Here is a 22,197-nt window from a genome sequence, read left to right as displayed (position 1 = left end):
GGTGAAGAACCGTGTGCAGGCAGGTTGGAATGGGTGGAGAAAAGTGTCAGGTCTGTTGTGTGATAAAAGTGTACCAGCAAGAATGAAAGGAAAGGTGTACAGGACAGTAGTGAGACCAGCGATGTTGTATGGTATGTTGTATGGTTTGGAGACAGTTGCACTGAGGGAAAGACAGGAGGAAGAGCTAGAGGTAGCAGAGCTGAAGATGTTGAGGTTCTATTTGGGAGTGATGAGGATGGATAGGATCAGGAATGAGTACATCAGAGGGACAGCACATGTGAGATGTTTTGGAGACAAAGTTAGAGGCCAGGTTGAGATAGTTTGGACATGTTGAGAGGAGGGAGAGTTAATATATCAGTAAAAGAATGCTGAGGTTAGAGCTGCCAGGCAGGAGGTCAAGAGGAAGACTAAAGAGGAGGTTTATGGATGTAGTGAAGGAGGACAGGAAGGTAGTCAGTCTGAGAGAAGAGGATACAGAGGATAGGACTAGATGGAGGCAGATGATTCACTGTGGCGACCCCTGAAGGAAACAGCAGAAAGAAAAAAAGAAGAGGGAGTATTTATTATAAATCTGTGCATGCATCTTTATTTATTAAATTCATGTACCCTCGTAATCTTCTGTCAAAATAATGTCCTCTTCCCTGTGCAGCATCATCTCTCCTCTGATGGTGTGAGGGCGGGGAAACCTGTCAATCATGAGATCACAGCAATAACAAACAACAACAATCCAGTCAGTTCCTGATGGACAAAACCAAATCCTGCCCAGCCTTTTTCCCTGCTTCGTTGAGTTGTATATTTACATAACAAAAGGAAAGAAAATAGCAGTTTTATGCCATCTTTAACACAGTGGCTGTGTTTACACAAATGGCCTCTGTAGTTACTGTTCACTAACCATGTTTTTTGGACATCCATGGGGTTTAGGTATTTATGAAATACCTTTTGAGCACCACTAAAGTATATAGGCTAGCACTTTATTTTACAGTCCTGTTTCACATGAACATACAATGGAGTTCTTGTAGTACTGAGTACTGACAGTAAAAAAAGTCATATATATGGTTAAACTGATTTATCTATGAAAATATATTTATGATATTTATATCTTATTCTTTAACTTTTTACATTAGGCCAGCCTACTTTGTCAATAGTCTGAATGTAATCCAGCGGGCTTTAGGACCCATCTGCGAGCTGCTCCAGTCGTCCATGGCTTTGTATGTTTACAGTGAGAATTGTATGGCAGGATTTTTGTAACATCAAATATTTAAACATAATTTGCATCGATACAAAAGTCCCAATGGAGACAGAGATCCTGTGACACAGGTAAGCCAGCAAGTAACTCACTTGGCTTCTAACATTAGTTTTTATCATGTACAGAATCACACTTTTTAAAAGCAAAATGACTGTAACGGCGGCGGCTACTATGTTTCACTAGTTTATTTTATTTTAACGACTCAAGTGTTTGTTTTATTGCAACTCCTTCCATGAGTAAATAAGCTTACTCACTCACATCGATGAATTGTGGGCTGTTCTTCATCAACTTCGAAAAAAAGTGTTACAACTTTCGCGGCGTTTTTGATGACTACTAAAAGTTTATCAAATAAACGTTGTAAATATAACTATTGACGTTATTTATATGCACGCATATATGCATTGTCAGAGGTTGACTCACTTAAGGTTGTCGATGCGTTCTGTCTATTAATATCACAAAGTATGGTTTATCCAGTTCTGTCGGTCGTGCGGTTCATTTCAAACTCGGTCATGAAATAATTACCATCTATTCATCTTTTGCTTGTTTAAAATACCTTTTGTTCGTGTTCGTGTACGTTTTCCTCTTAAATTGGACATATTTAACGCGGTGGTTTCGAAGTGCATTTGTGCCACTCAGTGACAAAAGGCCTTAATATTAAAGTTCCCTTTCAAACGTACTGTATAGTAACCATAGTTTCCGCCAACATACCACAGTAATTTAGTAGCTACAATAAAATTGCCTGCAAAAGATGTTGCCAGGGCATGTTTACCTTTTTTTTTTTTTTAAGCTCAGGAGGCCAAACAAAATTTTACATTAGCTGCTTTATTTTCTGTTGTGATGTTTAATATTTTTCCAACGTTTGTATCAGAATTTGCACTTGATACAGTTTTAAAATACAGTTTAAATCTCTTATATTTGTGTTTTTGCAATTTTCTATCAACACACATTAGATAGGCTATTATAAAGTATTTGTAAATACTGTAGTGATATAATGATACTAACCTATATGGAACCTCAAAGTGTACTATGATTACCATGGTAAACAATGTGCGACAGAATGTCCAATACCAGCCATAATTTAATGATTGGATAATTTAAGCCCCTTGTATTGTTTATTCGATAATAAATTGCTGAGACATTTATTGAAAATTTACAATTTCGAATCCATTCAATTGACACAATGAGCTGCTCAACGCTTTTCATTTTCTGTTTTTTGTTTGTTTGTTTTGTTTTTTACAAACAATGGCAATCAATTATGCCTACAACAGCAACACATAAACTCAGACAAACAAAATAATAGCATGGATATTAAAAATTAGAGTGACGGAGCTGCATGTAACACAATTAAATAGAGTTGCTCAAAACTTAAACAATTCTACTCAGGTCTAGTATTATTTCCACAGTTGGAAATCACATGGGTAAAGTAACTAATGCAGCAAAACAGTCAATGACAATGGAAAAATGGATCAGACAGGGGTACACTGGCAGATAATCTATTATTGACCGTGGTTAATGTAACACCCACCCCGTGGATGCTTCGCTTTGTCACATGAATAGCTCAACAGAATGACTCACTTCCTCTTCTCCATCAAACAGAAGCTCTGGTGTCAAATACAGCCTCGACAAGTGCTTTTTTTCTGAGTGTTTTTCTATGTTACACTACAGGCCTGCATTCATGCAATAGTGCAGCTGTGGGATTAGATGCTGCACTATTGTTGTGTTTCACTATCTATCTATCTATCTATCTATCTATCTATCTATCTATCTATCTATCTATCTATCTATCTATCTATCTATCTATCTGTCTGTCTGTCTGTCTGTCTGTCTGTCTGTCTGTCTGTCTGTCTGTCTGTCTGTCTGTCTGTCTGTCTGTCTATCTGCCTATCTGTCTATCTGTCTATCTGTCTGTCTGTCTGTCTGTCTGTCTGTCTGTCTGTCTGTCTGTCTGTCTGTCTGTCTGTCTGTCTGTCAAGCATGCTTTACACTTAAACCTTGAAATTAAAAGTTTTTCAATCTATTTTAAACAAGATTTTTGGTTTGTTTTGTGTGCTGTGTGTTTCAGTTATTTGGATGGAGTCCTCACGGAGCACAGGGGGTCACTCCCGCGAGTACAAGTTGGTGATGTTAGGAGAGGGTGGTGTGGGGAAAAGTGGTAAGTATTGCAGTTCTCTCCCTCTCTCTTCTCTCTTTCTCTCGCTGTTTCTGTCTCTGTTGTTGATAATAACTTTTTCTTTATGTATTCTTTCTTTCTTTCTTTCTTTCTTTCTTTCTTTCTTTCTTTCTTTCTTTCTTTCTTTCTTTCTTTCTTTCTTTCTTTCTTTCTTTCTTTCTTTCTTTCTTTCTTTCTTTCTTTCTTTCTTTCTTTCTTTCTTTCTTTTAGGAGTGGTCGATATGACCAAAATCACGATATAAGTCATTTTATTTCACGATAACTATATATATAGTTAGTTATTTTAGCTATAAGTTATTTGTTACTTTATAATTTAAACTAATAAGAGCCTAAAAACTCTCAAGCTTCCTGAAGACAAGTAAACTGTGATAAAGATAAGGAGCAAAGAAAACAAACTGCAATAGAACAAAGACACAAATGAACAATTAAAACAGACCTACCTGTTACGTAGTAGGTAGTAGTAAAATGTAGTAGGCTATTTCTAGAGCTTGAACCTCTAGAAATAGCCTATATATATATACAACAGCTCTATATTTAACAAAGCACGTATAAAAGACCTGAACCGGAAGCGATGCAGCCTGTTTCACAGAATATAGAATTTGGTTGTGGATAACCACCATACTGTTCTTCTTGACAAAAGTTTGGGCATCTGTGGTGTACTGTCAATTGTGGTCTATTGACATCACATTTTTCACACAGTCAACCTTTGAGTGGCTTGCTAATAATTGTCTATATACTGTATAACAGTACTGGCAATTTAATATGATCATAATTTAGAATAATGGAAATTATGAACAAAAGATCTTTTTGAATTTGACGTGAAATGTTTTTGTGCAGCTGACCCTTGTGCCTATTTCTTCATGCTCTTTCATTGGGTTATTTTCGTCCGTTCTCTTTCACTGCAGCCCATTATTGTGGTCAGACAGTGGGCTGGTTTACAGTCGTAGACATACAGTCCGATGCAGGCAGACAATAAAAGTGTGGGTGTTGGCTCAGTGCTTCAGTCTGGTCGTTATGAAGGCGCAGGTGCCTAGCAACTTCCTTCCCCTCCAGGAGTCTGTTGCCTAGGAGATGAGTGGAGGTCACCTGGTGAGGATGCATGAGCTTTGCTTTCATTGTTTGAGAGTGCACTGCAGAAGGTTCTTTAGGGTGACGGATATTCTCTCTTTATATCGCTGTCTCCATGGGAACAGAGCAGAGAGCGCATACAGAGCAAATACATGCCGACAGCAGGGTGTGTTTGCTCCGCATGAGGGAGAACGGGGAGATGTTTACACTCCTCTCATTGAATTTTATGATACCACAATTATGTAAGCTCTGTTTGTCTCTTTCTCTTTGTCTTGTAGCCATCATCATGCAGTTTATAAGTCACAGATTCCCAGAGGATCATGACCCTACTATCGGTGAGGAAATAACTAACATGCCCTCTTACTTTAACTCATTATTTTTACATTTCAGATTGATTTTGTGTAATTTTTGTGTGATCCCACTGGTTTAAATGAGCAAAGAATTTTCAGAAAGAATTATATATATTAGTTCTGTCAAACTGATTAATCACGATTAATCGCATCCAACATAAAAGTTTGTGTTTATATACTATATATACACTATATTGCCAAATGTACTGGTACACCTCTCCAAATCATGGAATTCAGGTTTTCCAATCACTTCCATGGTTACACAGATATATAAAATCAAGCACCTAGGCATGCAGACTGCTTTTACAAACATTTGTGAAATAATGGGTTTTTGTCAAGAGCTCAGTAAATTCAGATGTGGTACTGTGATAGGTTGCCACCTGTGCAATAAGTCCATTCGTGAAATCTCCTCACTACTAAACATTCCACGGTCAACTGTTAGTGATATTATAACAAAGTGGAAGCAATTGGGAACAACAGCAACTTAGCCACAAAGTTGTAGGCCATGCAAAATCACAGAGCAGGGTCAGCGCATGCTGAGGCGCACAGTGCACAGAAGTCGCCAACTTATTGCTGAGTCAATGGCTACAGACCTCCAAACTTTGTGTGGCCTTCACATTAGCTCAAGAAGTGCATAGAGAGATTCGTGGATGTATTTCCATGGCCGAGCGTCTGCATCCAAGCCTTGCATCACCAAGTTTACATCAAAGCATCGAACGCAGTTGTGTAAAGCACATCACCACTGGATTTTAGAGAATTACGCTTCTCTGTCTGGCAATCCGATGGACGAGTCTGGGTTCGGCTTTGCCAGGAGAACGGTACTTGCCTGAATGCATTGTGCCAAGTGTAAAGTCTGGTAGAGGGGAGATTATGATGGTGTGGGGTTGTTTTTCAGGGGTTGGGCTTAGCCCCTTAGTAACAGTGAAAGGGACTCTCAATTCTTCAGCATAGCAAGACGTTTTGGACAATTTTATGCTCCTAACTTTGTGGGAACAGTTTGGGGATAGTCCCTTCTTGTTCCAACATGACTGCGCACCAGTGCACAAAGCAAGGCCCATAAAGACATGGATTTTATGTATATATAAAATTGGAGACAACTGCAATATATATATATATATATATATATATATATTTTTAAATGTTGTAATACTTTCATTTTTTGCTAGTGAAAAAGTTATTTTTACAAGCCATATTTTTGTTTTTTTGCTACGTTTAATCTGTTTTCAAATTGATAAATTTTTCTTGAGGCTGTCAGCTGCTGTCTTTGTCTCATACACTGTTCAAGGTTTTGGGGTCGGTAAGATTTTTTAACGTTTTGAAATAAGTATCTAATAGTATCTATCGCTTTGTGTTTTAGATTGATTGTTTAAATAAATTTGCTTACTGGATCATTGGACTTAAAACTGTATTTTTAAGAGTTTAGCAGCTTAACAGAGAATCAAAATAATAATAGAATACTAGAATAATAATAATAATAGAAACTTCCTCCTAACAGGTTTACAGTGCCATTGTAGCTGCTCAGAAACTCCCGAGTTCAAAGATAATGTAAACGTGTTATTGTCACAATTTTATGTGCTTCAGTAATTTATTATTTGCATAAAATTATTTGAAAGTGTTAAAGATTTTAAATTAATCGCATGGGTTGACAGCCCTACAGGTATTTATCTATATTACTGACCCCAGACTTTTGAACAGTAGTGAATCGTCTGTCTTTACTAAAGCACCCATTACAAATGTCCTTTCCCATTTGGGGGTGTAAGTTGAGCTGGTAATGTTGTTGCATTCTCTTATCAACCATTGTATTATTTTCATGCATGTGTTTTCACTGTTCTTAGAGGATGCCTATAAAACACAGATTCGCATTGACGATGAGCCAGCCAACCTGGACATCTTGGATACAGCAGGACAGGTAGGCCGGAGGGGTGCTGTGATAAAGACGAACACATTTAAAACAAAAGACAGAATCAGACAGACAGTGAAGTGCAAGAGCCTCTGTTGTAAAGTGTAGTGAAGTCAAGTCAAGTCAACTTAACACTCTATTTTGCAGACTATAAGAAGGTCATTCTCCTTCAACAATATGTCTCACTTCCCTTTTTCTGTCTTCATCTGTGCAGTCATCACTTCACAAGACAAACACGCACAGGCATTTTTGCCTCATTGGATCACTCAGCACTGTTATAAAATACATTAGTCATCTGATCACGAGTTTAATGAAAATATGCCTATAGTATGATAATCTGGAGTTTATGATTCATTTGCTAACTTTATTGAAACATTCAAGGAATATTGCATAATGCATCTATGGCATAATGTCGTTTACAGCAGAAATCTTGACCTATACTAATCACTTGGTTTTTAAAAGTAAACAAAAATCTTGTTTACAGGAATGCACTATTAAAATAAAGTAATAAAATGTAAGTATAAACACAAGACTTGTTGATAACTATATATAGTTCTAAAAATCTCTCTATATTAAAGAATGGCAGATTTCACACCACAGCTATAACAATAACGGCACAGAAAAACAATATAATCAAAATTACAATTTTATCCTGCTGATGAACGATAAAAACATTGACAGCCAATCAGAATCCATCCTGCTGTAACATGATCAAGCATTTAAAGGGTTAGTTCACCCAAAAATGAAAATTCTGTAATTAATTACTTACCTTAATGTCGTTCGACATCCGTAAGACCTCCGTTCATCTTCGGAACACAAATGAAGATATTTTTGTTGAAATCCTTCATTGACACAAATGTCATTTCCTTTCTCAAGGCCCATAAAAGGCACTAAAGACGTCATTACAAATCCCATCTCACAAGAATAGTTTTTGTGTGCAAAATAACTAAATGACGACTTATATGATGAGCCGATTAAAAAAAAAAAAGCTTTGAACCGTTACGAATCAGCGTATCAATTACATAAGGCGATCCGAAACCTGAATCAATAAGCTGATTCATAACAGTTCGAATCTTTGTTTTGAAATCGGCCCATCACGATATAAGTCGTTTTGTTTTTTTACGCACAAAAACTATTCTCGTTTCATAAAATTATTTTTAAGCCACTGTAGTGAGATTAGCTTTGTAACAATGTCTTTAGTGCCTTTTATGGGTCTTGAGAGAGGAAATGACATTGGTGTTAATGAAGGCCTGTCTGAGCTGTCGGATTTCAACAAAAATATCTTCATTTGTGTTCCATAGATGAACGGAGGTCCTACGGGTCCGAAAAGGCATGAGGGAGAGTAACTAATGACAGAATTTTCATTTTTGGGTAAACTAAACCTTTAAAGAAGGAGACAAGCACACAGCAGAACAATAGCGTCCGCTGGTGTGAACGCTAATATTTATCTTTATAGTTATTGTTCTTGGTGTGAACAGGTCTTTAGATTTGAGATTATGTGGCAGCGCCAGCATGAGACTAATTTATGTAAAGATGCCTAATAACCTCTGGAAAGTTCTATAATCTTTCAACTCCTGTCATCAGTGCTCGAAGTTCACACTTCTAGTTTAATCTATAGTATAGTGTACCCTCACTTTTTAACCCTTGGGAGTACTGCCACTTTGTTACATCCGAGGAATTCCATTATTTTGCATGATACGTACAAGAATACAAGGTACAAGGTAACATACTGCTCCGAGACTTAAAAGGTTGAGGATCCAAACGCAGCTTTATTGAAAGGGTAATCCACAATCATAGTCAAAACACAGATATAAGGTCATACACAGGCAAGCAGTCCAAACCCCCAAACAAGGCAGGAGAAACAAGCAAAAGGGTAATCCACAGAACAGGCACATTATCTAAGGCCAAGAAACATGGGCGAATGCTCAGAAATGCAGTATTACACTTTACACGACTTGAGTGATATATGGGTTTATATAGGGGGAGGAAATTAGGTAAATGAGACACAGGTTTAAACAATGAGTGAGTCTGGGCAAATGATTATGGGTAATGTAGTCCTTGATGGAGTGACAGTCTGGGGTGAAGAGCCCTCTGGTGGTAATCAGGGGCACTCTCACTGGTGAATCGTGACAAAAAGACTGACTTTTTAAAGAAAATCCCACAGGAATTACATCGATAACATATAACCAGATGCTCATCTATGACAGTAACTTTGTAATGACAGTGACTTTTTAAATAGCCACTCTAATGTGTAATTTGTACAGGAAAATTTACCCAATAAAGCCTACCGTATAATCAATAAGCAAGTTTTACAAATTAATTGCAAAAATGTATATTTGCTGTGAAATATTTTAAATGGTTAGCAATATTTCAAGATAAACATTTACTGGATTGAAGCAACTTAGGTTTACTAAGATAATGTATCAAATATGATGTCTTTCAATCATAATTGTATTTAATTTCATGTTTCCCCCCATAAAAACAACTACTAAGATTTGATAAAACTAAGCATTTGACGTAAGACACATTATTGGGAGAGGTATAAACTGACAAATTATATTTATATTTATATTATGAGTGTCTCATTGATTTACATCACAAGCTTTCAGAATTTCATCTTACTTTTAGGCCATTTAAACATCATATATATGATTATATTTTTCTTCCTTGAGTATGAGCTCCATGTTCTCATTTTATAATACTATTTAAACCATAAAAGCCTGATGTATCAAATATGATATGACCAAACTTTTGTTTTAAGTTTTTAAAAAATATATATTTTGTCTTAAGGGTCAACAAAAAAATAAATAAAAAATAAAATATTTAATTTTTAATATTTAATATATATATATATATATAAAAAAAAAAAAAAAAAAAAAAAAAAAAATATATATATATATATATATATATATATATATATATATATATATATATATATATATATATATATATATATATATATATATATATATATATATATATATATATATATATATATATATATATATAGCTAGGTTTACAATGTTAATATGAGATCCAGAAGCTCGTTGTAATGTATTTGCCCAATAGTTGATTACTGTAAACATGATTTCTGTTGATTGAATTTTGGAATTTTTTTTATAATTTAACTGCTGTTTGTCATATTCATGGATTGATGGATGAACAAGGCCTCATGTATTTGTCTTAAACCAGGCGGAGTTCACAGCGATGCGTGATCAGTACATGCGAGCAGGAGAAGGTTTCATCATCTCGTACTCCATCACGGATCGCCGCAGTTTCCAGGAGGCACGGCACTTTAAGCAGCTGATCTACCGCGTGCGACGCACCGTTGAAACCCCCGTTGTACTTGTGGGAAACAAGTCTGACCTGACCCATCTCAGACAGGTAAGAGAATTGACCTGAAACCCCTGTACCTAAAGAAATAAAGGTAACACTTTAAATTAGGGTCCAATTCCCACTATTAACTAGTTGCTTATTAGCACACATATTAATAGGATATTGGCTGTTTAATGAATCACATATTAATGCCTTATTCTGCCTGACCATATTCCACATCCCTAATCCTACACACCTAAATTGAATTACTACCTAACTAACAATTAAAGGGATAGTTCACCCAAACATTACAATTCTGTCATAGTTTACTAACTCTATTAATTTCTTCTGCTGAACACAAAGATATTTGAAAAAAAAAAATTGTAACCAAGCAGATCTCTCCATTCATTGACTACCATAGTATGTTCCCCCCCACTATTGGAGTCAATGGCTGCCGAGTCATAGTTAGTGTTGAAAAGTGAGACAGGACCCTAATCTAAAGTGTAGATATTTCGGCAGCATTTATAGAGCACTGCAGTAATGACATATTTTCATAGGCTAACCTGTAAGTTCCCCTGGGTTACTCTACAAAAACCAATAGGGTTTTTTCCATTGGCTTTTGCATTATTGCAGTACATAAGCTAACTAACATATAGACTAGCGAGTGAATGAGTTCATCTGTTCAGGCATTTAACAAAAAAAACATTAAAAAACTTATTGACTTCAGAATGATGGAGTCGGAAGTGGTATAATGCAACTCATTGCAAAAAAACAAGAGGGACAGCTGGAAGGCTACCATTTATGAGGAGCAATTTAAACCGTTCCACTAGTGCCACTGCTTAGTATTGGATTATTTTATTTTGCCTAGGACTTTAATCTTTTTAAATTTAAGTCATCTTTCAAAGTCAATGCCCTGAAGGTCATTTTTTCCTGTTCTCAGCTCTATCCATGCTTCTTCTGTCTTTATAATGTCTCCATTCCCTGCCAGAGGGAAGAATCCCTAATTCAAAATGCTGCCACCTCCATGCTTCACTGTAGGGATGATGATGTTTCATTGTGATCTGTGCCAAACATAGTCTAGCATTGTGCTGTCTGAGAAGAACACATAATCTTCCTGGTCTTCACATGCCTTTGGGCAAGCTGTAGACAAGATACCATGCGTTCTTCACTCTTTCATACAAGCCAGACAGTTTCTCCCATCTCTCTTGTGAAAGACGGTAACTTCTAAAGAGTCGCTGTTGGCTGATTGATTTAGTAACACTTTAGTTTAGTGTCTAATTCTCACTATTAACTAGTTGCTTATTAGTATACATATTAGTAGGATATGGCTGTTTGTTAGTACGTATAAAGCACATATTAATGCCTTATTCCGCATGACCATATCCTTAATCCTACCCAATACCTTAATTTAACAATTACCTTACTAACTATTAGTAATTAGAAGTTTATTGAGGCAAAAGTCATAGTTAATAGTGAGAATCGGGCCCTAATCTAAATGGTGACCCATGAATTTGAAGTATATCTCAGTCTTTTCATACAGTTACAAAGTACTATATTTTTTAGCTTTTTACAGCCCTGGACATATTCTTACATTCTTACTGTAACTTATCTGATAAACCACTGCTCAACCAGTTCTAGAATCGCCACCACAATTCTAGAGTGTTAGTGGTTGTGAGGGCGCTCCTGTGCGGGTGATAGATAGTGGTTGTGAAAATGAACTTTAACCCAGATTAATAAATGCTGTTTTAGTTCTCAAAAAATATACCAAAAAAAGTTTATTCAAAAACATGAATCTGTTTTCAACGTTGAAATTAATAAAATATGTTTCTTGAGCACTAAATTAGCATAATTAGATGGATTTAATGGCTGGTGAAAATTCATCTTTACCATCATAAGAATAAATTACATTTTAAAATATATTATAAATATAAAACAGAGATATATTTAAAATACAGTTGTTTTACATAAAAATTTAATTACCGTTGTATTATAATATTACTGTTTTACTTTTTTTAAATCAAATAAATGCAGTCTTGGTGAGCAAAAGAGACTTTTTGGTAACACTTTAGTATGGGGAACACATATTTACTATAAACTACAACATTTGCCTCAATAAACTCCTAATTTACTGCTTATTAATAGTTAGTAAGGTAGTTTTTGTAGCATTTAAGTTTAGGTATTGGGTAGGATTAAGGGATGTAGGTAATGCAGAATAAGGCATTAATATGTGCTTTATAATTACTAATAAACAGACAATATCCTAGCAATATGCATGCTGATTAAGCAACTAGTTAATAGTTAATAACTGAACCTTAAAATAAAGTGTTTCCGACTTTTTGAACAAACTTTTGAACAGTAGTTTATATACACTGGTCAGGCATAACATTATGACTGTATATCATATGTTAGTCCCGTTTTTGCTGCCAAAACAGCCCTGAGCCATCGAGGCATGGACTCCACTAGACCCCTGAAGGTGTTCTGTGGTATCTGGCACCAAGATATTAGCAGCAGATCCTTTAAGTCCTGTAAGTTGCGAGCCCATGGCCTCTCCATGGTCAAACCATTTTTGCTTTGTGGCAGGGCACATTATCCTGGCGAAAGAAGCCACAGCCACCAGGGAATACTGTTTTCATGAAATAGTGTATATGGTCTGCAACAGTGCTTAGGTAGGTGTTATGTGTTAAAGTAACATCCACATGGATGGCATGACCCAAGGTTTCCCAGCAGAACATTGCCCAAAGCATCACACTGCCTCCACCTGCTTGCCTTCTTCCCATAAGCTATCCTGGTGCCATGTATTCGTCTGGTGCCAGGTAAGAGACACACAACCACCTGGACATCCACATGATGTAAAAGAAAATGATCAGACCAAGCCACCTTCATCCAGTTCTGATGCTCACATGCCCACTGTTGGCGCTTTCGGCGGTGGGCAGGGGTCAGCATGGGCACCCTGACTGGTCTGCAGCTATGCAGCTTCATTTGCAACAAACTACGATGCATTGTGTATTCTGACACCTTTCTATCAGAACCAGCATTAACTCCTTGAGCAATTTGAGCTACAGTAGCTCGTCTGTTTGATAGGACCACACAGGCCAGCCTTTGCTCTCCACGTGCATCAATGAGCCTTGGCCGCTGGTTCACCACTTTTCCTTGGACTACTTTTGATAGATACTCACCTCCGCAGATCAGGAAAACCCCACAAGAGCTGCAGTTTTGAAGATGCTCTGACCCAGTCACAATTTGGCCCTTGTCAAATGCCCTCTCATTTTGCCTATTTTTCCTGCTTCTAACACATCAACTTTAAGGACAAAATGTTTACTTGCTGCCTAATATATCCCACCCACTAACAGGTGGCGTGATGAAGAGCTATTCAGTGTTATTCACTTCACCGGTCATTATTTTATGCCTGATCGGTGTATATTTACTATTGTTCTTCATATTTATTTATTTTATCCTTACACTTTCAGGTGTCTGTCGAGGAGGGCAAACAGCTGGCGAGAGAGTTCCAGTGCCCCTTTTTTGAGACCTCAGCAGCATACCGTTATTACATCGACGAGGTGTTTGCCGCACTGGTGCGTCAGATCCGCCAGCGTGAGGCCGAGATGGTGCGGGGAAGCGAGAGGAAAACCCGACGCAGCCATTCTTTCTGGAGTCGCCTCAAAGCCCCCTTCCATAAGAAACAGCAGTCAGATCACTGAGAGAGCCACAGAGAAGGGCATGTTGGGATACTGTGGCCTTCCAGATGACGGTTCTCTCACCTAAAGCTGTATTAGTCCCACCTCTCTCAGATGGTTTGGGAACTGTATTTATAGTTCATATTTGATTGTTTGCAATGATGCACTTCCAATCATTTCAGTTAGACTACAACCCTTACTGTGCAGGACACACTCCCTTGCCATGTGGGACATGGGATGATTTACTGATATTAGAGATTGAGAAAGAAATATTAAACTTGACAGTAGTTATTATTTTCTTTTTTGGACAGCATTACATTTTTGTGAAAGTGAATGTCAGGGGGGATGCTGTACCTCTTTTTAACCGATGGGAATGTAGGAAACATCGAAGGATTTGCTATATGTGTTTTGAAAAGACTGAAGTGAGAAGAGGTAAGGTCATGTCAGGCACACATCAGAGATTTGCTTGCAGGAAAATATGAAGGTCAGATGAGTTTAAGAGAGCATGTTGAGCAGAGTAGAAAGAAAGAGCAAAGTGTGTGCAAAGGTGGGTAAATAGGCAAGGGTTTATGGTAGAAATATTAATCTGCCAGTTTAATGAGTACTGTAAACCATTCCTTTAACATGACTGTAGTTTTGTTAGATGTATTTAAAAACCATGCTGTAGTTTTAAAATGAACATGAGGGCTTGATTTGCAACTCTTCTTTTCAACAAGCCTCTTATAAAAAACTACAGATCACAATATCATGTCCGGGTCACATTTCACCCCAACAATTATACAGTATATAAATAAGAATTGGCATCACATTTCCCCTCTCCGAATTCTCATTAACATAATGTGCAGGATGTTTTACTTTTGAGTTTATAATTCTCATTATCAATGGAGATTCTCATTACTGCATTTAAATATGTATTTTTTTATATTACAGTAATGAGAATTATTATTATTTAAAAAAAAATGTTTCATTAGAGTTATGCAAATTTAAGGGTGGATTTGCTTTGTTGTCATGAAAATAATGCCACAATGCAAAAATGCTCCTAAAAAGCCATAATATTCTTGAATCAAAATCTAATTTATTATCTGAAATATGACTTGGACATGTTCTTGAAGGTTTCGTGAATTCAGTCTATTAGGCTGCGTTTGATGGAAAATGAGCTGTATGAAATAACTGCGAAATACACTGTATGAATGACTTTGTGAAATCTTGCTGAGCAATATTCAGGTCCACCTTTAAGCACATTAAATGACTTGCCAACTTGATTACGATGGAAAGCAAAATTGTTTCATTTTTACACAGGGTAATTTTTATTTCAGTGGTTTCTGTAGTCAATGTCAGAAATTAAACACCTTAATGTGGCTTAGGAAGGTGAATACTGATCTAGATTTCCTTGTACACATACTGTGCACTTACTACGCATTAACTTTGAATGGTATGTCTGTTCATTTAGGCATTTCATGCAAATTCATGTCATTATTTTTCTTGTGATTATTAGATTTTATTTTTTATTTTTAACCAGAATGGGTTTACTATATTTTACTTTATTTATTGTCATCTGAGACTCAAATAAAATTCACTTTACCAATCTATTGAATAGTCTTATTATTGATATTAATTAGTGCTGTCAAATCGATTAATCACATCCAAAATAAAGGTTTACATAATACATGTGTACTGTGTATAATTATTATTTAAAATATACATGTATATTTAAGATATTACTATAGTCTATATTTGCATGTATATTTATATAATTAATATTATAAATATATATTAAAAAAAAATCTTAAACAAATACATGCATGTGTGTGTGTTTATACACCGATGCTGTGGTATCTGGCTGGCACCAAGATGTTAGCATCAGTTTTGAGGTGGGGCCCCCATGGATCTGACTTGTTTGTTCAGCACATTCCAAAGATGCTAGATTGGATTGAGATCTGGGGAATTTGGAGGCCAATTAAGGCAACACCTCAAACTTGTTCTCCTCAAATTATTGCTAAACCATTTTTGCTTTGTGGCAGGGTGAATTAACCTGCTAAAAGAGGCCACAGTCACCAGGGAATACCGCTTCCATGAGATGGTACGTTTCAAGTGACGCACCCACACCCGGCCATCCAGGTGATGTAATAGAACGTGATTCATCAGATCAGGCCAGCTTCTTCCATTGCTCCGTGGTCAAATTATGATGCTCATGTGCCCACATTTGCGGCTTTTGGTGGTGGACAGAGGTCAGCATGGGCACCCTGACTAGTCTGTGGCTATGCAGCATATCCAACAAACTTCGATGCACTGTATATTTTGACACATTTATATCAGAACCACACGGGCCAGCCTTTACTCCCCACATGCATCAATGAGCCTTGGCCACCTATGACCCTGTTGCCGGTTCACCACTGTTCCTTTTTAGACCACTTTTGATAGATAAAGACCACTGCAGACCAGGAACACCCACAAGAGCTGCAGTTTTGGAGATGTTCTGACCCCGTCATCTATCCCAGTGGTTTTCAAACCTGTCCTGGAGCAACCCAGCCCTGCACATTTTGTATGTCTCCCTTATCAGACACACCTAATTTAGTTATTGCAGTCTACTAATGAGCCGAGTTGAATCAGTTGTGATAATAAATGAAGGAGACACACAAAATGTGCAGGCCTGGGGTGCCCCCAGGACAGAACTGAAAACCACTGGTCTAGCTATCACAATTTGGCCCTTGTCAAACTCACTCAAATCCTTACACTTGCATATTTTTTGTTTTGTTTCTAACGAATCGACTTAATTTGAGGACAACTTGTTCACTTGATGCCTAATATCCCACCATCTAACAGGTGCTGTGATAATCGCTTTTATTCACTTCACCTGTCAGTGGTCTTAATGTTACGCTTGATCGGTGTGTATGCAAAATAATTATACACAGTACACACACATAAACACAAACTTTTATTTTGGATGCTATTAATCGATTTGACAGCACTATTGTTAATATTTCTTCTAGTTGTACTTAGGATCTGTATCTGTAATAGTATTATTAAATCTATATCTTTTAATTTTGGCGACCCCTGGTGGTTATTTTTTATTGTTATTTGCCAGAAACTGACAGCGCCCTTACGAAACCAAAATATATTGCAGTATATTGGAAAATATCATGTAATACATTAGGCAATATATTCACATATATGGGATTTAATATTTATATTCTCCAATATATTGCAATATATGAAAGCGGCAATCATTTGTATATTTTGCAATATATTCCTGTAATATATAATATATTGTATAATACCATCAATATATTAGTCCATGTATTTACAATATATTATAATATATTTCAAGTAATATATTGGTAAATATATTTTTCTTTCGTAAGGGCAAGTTCACGCTTTTGTTGTGGTTAGTCGTTACATATTAAAGATTTTGTTGACTTTACATATTAGTTTCATCAGAATAAATAGAACATTCGCGGTTAATTTCTTGCCTTCTCTGCCATCTCAAACACTTTTGTCAAAATGAAACTCGCGTGTTATTCAAGGACAAGCGCTTAATACGAATTCAAATTATCCAAACGCGAACGGCGTGTCCCTCTTCAGCTGCCGTTCACGGATGAACTGTCAAAGCGACAAAAACATCAAGTGAAACAGAGCAAGTATGCCACATAATTCCAGCACCAAACTGCACTCAAAAGTACGTATTGTCTGAAAACATCAAGGATCTTCACGGTCAGCTTGGTTAACCTGTATTCGGTGCCTTGAATATCATTGAGTACGCGCGAAGGACGCACGGGCCCAGTGTACGATGGAGTCGTGGGTGAGATTCAGCTCGCAGAGTCAAGCCAAAGAACGCGTGTTCAGGTAACTTACACAAACACTCACTGCATGCATGCTTACAGCAATATACCAGCAATATTACCACTACATACACCACGTGTTTCCTTTACAGACTGCGCGAGCTTTACATGTTTAGAGACTTAAAAAAGTGCTGCATTGGAAGTTGGAGTCTATAGTAAAATATAGTTTTTACCAAGTTACCTCACAGTTAGTAATACATCACAGTAATAATAATATACAGTGATAACATAACAATAATAAAACCAGGCTACAATTTATGTTAGGTGTCCTTCCAGTGTAAGTATAAATTTAAAGGGACAGTTCACCAAAAAAAAAAAAAAAAAAAAAAAAAAAAAAAAATTGCTCACCTTATTCCAGGTGTGTATTTGGCATTCTTTACTTACAAAGAAAGTGTAACGCCTATCGCAGTTGAAAACGAAGAGCCAGGACATTTTTTAAATATAACTTTGATTGTATTCGTCTGAAAGAATAATGTCATAAACACCTAGGATGAATTGTCATTTTTGGGTAGAGTTAGACACAGATTAAAAAGATACATATTCAGATAATCAAGTATTTTTCGTATATTTGTATCGTTTTGTTTTTATATATAAATTTAATTTACAGTTCTGCGCATAATTTTAAAGACTTAAAACCACTTATTCAGGATGGTACTTATGAGCTGAACTGTATGTGTATAGTTTATAATAGGGTCCCTCACAAAGGGATACCCTGACATTTGTAAGGATATAAACGTCCATAATGAACGTTGGTGCAATATAAAGGCTAATTTTCAATAATTGTTTGTGTCTGAACAGGGCTGCCCAGTACGCTTGCACACTGCTGGGTTATACGCTGCAGAGAGGAGGAGCGAGAGCAGAGCTGCTCAGCACCATTAAACAGCTGGAAGCTCACATGAGCCTGACAAGAAAATGTATGTTTGCGCTCTTCTGGCAAAGGCAGTGGTCAGAAGAATCGGGGTTTGCCGACAACTGGCTCTCTTTTGATTCTCTTTGGTTTTGATAAGTAAATTTTAATTGATAGGATGCTGATTGTGTGTGTGTGTGTGTGTGTGTGTGTGTGTGTGTTCATGTTTTTCTATCCTGGGTGGGGACTTTAACCTGAATGCATAATGACTCATGGGGACTTGTGTCACCTTGGGGACTTAAATTGAGATCCCCGTGAGAAAACAAGCTTATAAATCATACAGAATGATTTTTTTTAAAAATGTAAAAATGCAGAAAGTTTAGTTTGATGGGTAGGTATAGGGGTAAGGTTAGTGTAAGGGGATAGAATATACAGTTTGTACAGTATAAAAACCATTACGCCTATGGTGAGTCCCCACAAAGATAGCAAACTACTGTGTGTGTGTGTGTCTGTGTCTAGTGATGGCTTACATGCCCTGAAATTTTGAACATCCATAAATTCAAAAGCCCATGTGCTGAATTGTTCTGTAAATTCAAAACGTTCACTTAGTGTATCAATGACATTTTACAACCCTAAAGGCCAAGCATTGCAATTTTGCAGCATTTTTTGTACACCTTTTTCCCCCTAAATTAAATATAGCTAATATCTTCCTAAAGATGCTAAAGGGTAAAAAGGGGTCTCCGCGGGTTAATTTAGAATGATTATGCCTATTAATACTAACATTAATAAAGTGGTTCCATAAAGTGGCCCCTGTTGGCTAATCTCATTTCACTCACAGAATCTATTTATGTTAATATGGCTCAGTGTTTGATTGATATGTCTGTCCGTGTGTTTGCCTCAGTGATGCGTTTAGGGAACTCCGCTGAAGCTCTGGAAGCAGCGAAACGCACCGTCCATCTGTCTGACTGCGTGCTGCGTCTCTGCATCACAGTGGCCCATCTCAACAGAGCAATGTATTTTGCCTGTGATAATGTACTGTGGGCCGGCAAAACAGGACTACTGCCCGAACTGGACCAAAACAAATGGAGCCAGAGGTCATTTAGGTGAGTGCCAGTGTCATTTGTTTTATTTGCAAAAGTAACTTTTAATCTTACACACACATATACAAATGTGTGTATATATATATATATATATATATACATATATATATATACATATATATATATATATATATATATATATATATATATATATATATATATATATATATATATATATATATATATATATAATATACACACACACACATTTTAGTTAAATTTTTGTAATTTTGTTGTATGTTGTGTCTTTTTTTCATTATTTTTTATTCTTATTTTTAAAGTTTGTCTATATAGTTTTTATTCATTTTGTGTTTTATGTTTTAGCACATTCATTATGTTTTAGTTAGCACATCAGGTTAAACTAAATGAAAATGACCAATTTTGACCAATTGGACCAATGACCAATATATATATACGCGCAGTGTTTTTATGCTTTTAGTTTGATTTAACAACAATAATAATACACACACACACACACACACACACACATACACACACACACACACACACACACACACACACACACACACACCCACACCCACACCCACACACATTTAATTATACATTACATTACATTAAATTAAAAAAATTGATTACCTTGTGAATGATTTTGCATCAGCCATCAAGTATATTTTTATGTACTAAAATGTTTTACTAAAATATATGGCGACGGTTGCATATGTTTTATTATTTTGAGCACAAACCTGTCTTTCTCTCACTTCCTATAAACAGATATTATTTGTTCGCACTCATCCTCAATTTAACCCGAGACGCGTATGAAATTCGTCTGCTGATGGAGAGAGAGTCCCGTAGCAGTTCAGCGAAAAGCTTTAACTCCAATCCGTCTTCCCTCACGCCGACCCCAGAGAACGGAGAGTTCCCTTTAACCCCGTCTCCTTCCTCACCGCTTCCTCCACTGCCGCCCCTCCCGGTGCTCTCGGCCAGACTCAACAAGCAGTTCTGTCTCTTGATCACTGTCCTGCGCAACAACCCTCCGCTGCTCCTGGACCTTCTGAAGAACCTGTGCGACGTGTTCATACCGCTGGACCGGCTGGGTTTGTACCCCACAGGGTCGGGCTTTGTGGGGGCCTGCGGCCTCACGTCCTCTATCCTGTCCATTCTCACTATAGTCCACCCCTGGCTCAAACTCAAGCCCTGAGTGACACATCAGAACTACGTATCCTGTTGCTTTTCTTCAGAGAACCTCTCTTGAGGTTGTGTTGATAGGGGAAAGAAGAATGTTTGCTCCTTCATTCCAGTGTAATTGCACGTTCAAAGCGGTTTTTCAATGTGTGGAAAAACTAAAAAACAGGTTTGCCCTAATCTTTAATCCGATCAAACAGAAAAGCCTTGTTTAACAGTTATTAAAGTCTGTTTAAATGAATGCAAGTCTGAAAATGTCCTAGTTTGTCACCATATAATGGTGTAGTTTTCCGAATGGGGTGTTCTAGTGTAGTAAAAGCACAGAACAGCACAGGACTACAAATGGTACACTTACTCTGCTTACTATTCAGAATCATGCCTTTCTCTTGAAGGTGAACCACATGAAGAAATGTCAGGGTCACATTTCTTCCCAAAATCAATAAATTAAATAATGAATTAAATCTAGTACAATAAATACTACCATGAACTTTACAAATCTAATGACATTTTTTCTTCAGTTTTTGGGGTTAAAAATCTCCCAGCTATTTTGAACGATGTTAATAAGACTTACCCTAAATTACAGAGCTTGAAACATTTGCACATTTGTGTCATAAACTATGCTTATCAAACACTATTGTAAAATATCACTGCTCTGTTTAGAAATGGTTACAATATATATATATATATATATATATATATATATATATATATATATATATATATATATATATATATATATATATCAATCTGTCTGTTTAAAGCAGTTTCCTGCAGTTGTGAACCTCTGCAATTTGTTACCAAACTCATTTTCAAACCAAAAAGTTTTGGGAAATTATAAAATAATTTAGGTTATTGCATAATCTATCTGATAACTGAATAAAAACTACATCACTGGCACTGTGCTGTAATGCAGATTTCTTAAAATAATGTATGTATATACGATTTATAGAGTTTTTTTCTTAAACAACCATATTTTGAAACTTCCTAAATGTTAATGCTATGCATCACTGGGATTACTGAATGTTGACATGATAGAGCTGTGAATTGAATTTTTTAATAAATAATGGCTTAATGATTTTATTCTTCTCTGATTTTTTTCTTGTCCATTAAGGATCTATACCATTTTATACGACATCAGTAAAAGATCAGTCGAATCAAAGTTTCTTAAACTTTCTGGCTTGCTGCAATGCTGTTATTTGAAATTAATCAATGATTAATCTGTGTTGTGTTGAATCCATACACTATATTTTCTTTTCTTTCTTTTTAATTTGTTTTTACTGAGGATTGAATAAGTAGCAAACAGCATATTTTCAGAGAAGACATAAAAGAGTCTTGGGGATGAATACACACACAGACACAGAGACACACACACACACACACACACACACACACACACACACACACACACACACACACACACACACACACACACACACACACACACACACACACACAATCTTATTTATATGTATTATGTATATAACATTTTGCCAGCAGTATAAATACATTAATGTATTCAAGACCTCATTTTCATTATATCATTTA

The 22,197-nt window shown here is 36.5% G+C and overlaps 2 protein-coding genes across 3 annotated transcripts; both read left to right on the top strand.

The window, feature by feature from the left end:
• Window positions 1-1,180: 1,180 nt before the first annotated feature.
• rit1 (Ras-like without CAAX 1) lies at window positions 1,181-15,312 on the top strand. Of its 2 annotated transcripts, XM_067426028.1 has the most exons (6): window positions 1,181-1,317; window positions 3,309-3,398; window positions 4,763-4,819; window positions 6,670-6,743; window positions 9,927-10,118; window positions 13,517-15,312. In XM_067426028.1, the coding sequence occupies exons 2-6, from the start codon at window positions 3,317-3,319 to the stop codon at window positions 13,745-13,747; spliced, it is 636 nt and encodes a 211-aa protein (XP_067282129.1). In that variant the 5' UTR covers window positions 1,181-1,317; window positions 3,309-3,316; the 3' UTR covers window positions 13,748-15,312. The 2 variants fall into 2 exon arrangements, with proteins under 2 accessions (XP_067282129.1, XP_067282130.1); XM_067426029.1 differs by lacking the exons at window positions 1,181-1,317; window positions 3,309-3,398 and adding an exon at window positions 4,403-4,505.
• A 1,974-nt stretch (window positions 15,313-17,286) lies between these two features.
• pex11b (peroxisomal biogenesis factor 11 beta) lies at window positions 17,287-21,350 on the top strand. The gene is made up of 4 exons (XM_067425074.1): window positions 17,287-17,566; window positions 18,361-18,476; window positions 19,311-19,512; window positions 20,242-21,350. The coding sequence occupies exons 1-4, from the start codon at window positions 17,511-17,513 to the stop codon at window positions 20,666-20,668; spliced, it is 801 nt and encodes a 266-aa protein (XP_067281175.1). The 5' UTR covers window positions 17,287-17,510; the 3' UTR covers window positions 20,669-21,350.
• The last annotated feature ends 847 nt before the right edge of the window (window positions 21,351-22,197 follow it).

This window comes from Pseudorasbora parva, chromosome 19 (genome assembly GCF_024679245.1).
Source record: "Pseudorasbora parva isolate DD20220531a chromosome 19, ASM2467924v1, whole genome shotgun sequence".
Taxonomy (NCBI): Eukaryota; Metazoa; Chordata; class Actinopteri; order Cypriniformes; family Gobionidae; genus Pseudorasbora; species Pseudorasbora parva.
This window is presented reverse-complemented; position numbering and strand designations above follow the sequence as displayed.

Excerpts from the sequence above, each read along its gene's own strand:
- rit1 (XM_067426028.1), top strand. The coding sequence starts at position 3,317 with ATGGAGTCCTCACGGAGCACAGGGGGTCACTCCCGCGAGTACAAGTTG. Across the intron at positions 4,820-6,669 it reads GGATCATGACCCTACTATCG|AGGATGCCTATAAAACACAG; the intron begins GTGAGGAAATAA and ends CACTGTTCTTAG. Across the intron at positions 10,119-13,516 it reads ACCTGACCCATCTCAGACAG|GTGTCTGTCGAGGAGGGCAA; the intron begins GTAAGAGAATTG and ends TTACACTTTCAG.
- pex11b (XM_067425074.1), top strand. The coding sequence starts at position 17,511 with ATGGAGTCGTGGGTGAGATTCAGCTCGCAGAGTCAAGCCAAAGAACGC. Across the intron at positions 18,477-19,310 it reads CATGAGCCTGACAAGAAAAT|TGATGCGTTTAGGGAACTCC; the intron begins GTATGTTTGCGC and ends TGTTTGCCTCAG. Across the intron at positions 19,513-20,241 it reads TGGAGCCAGAGGTCATTTAG|ATATTATTTGTTCGCACTCA; the intron begins GTGAGTGCCAGT and ends TCCTATAAACAG.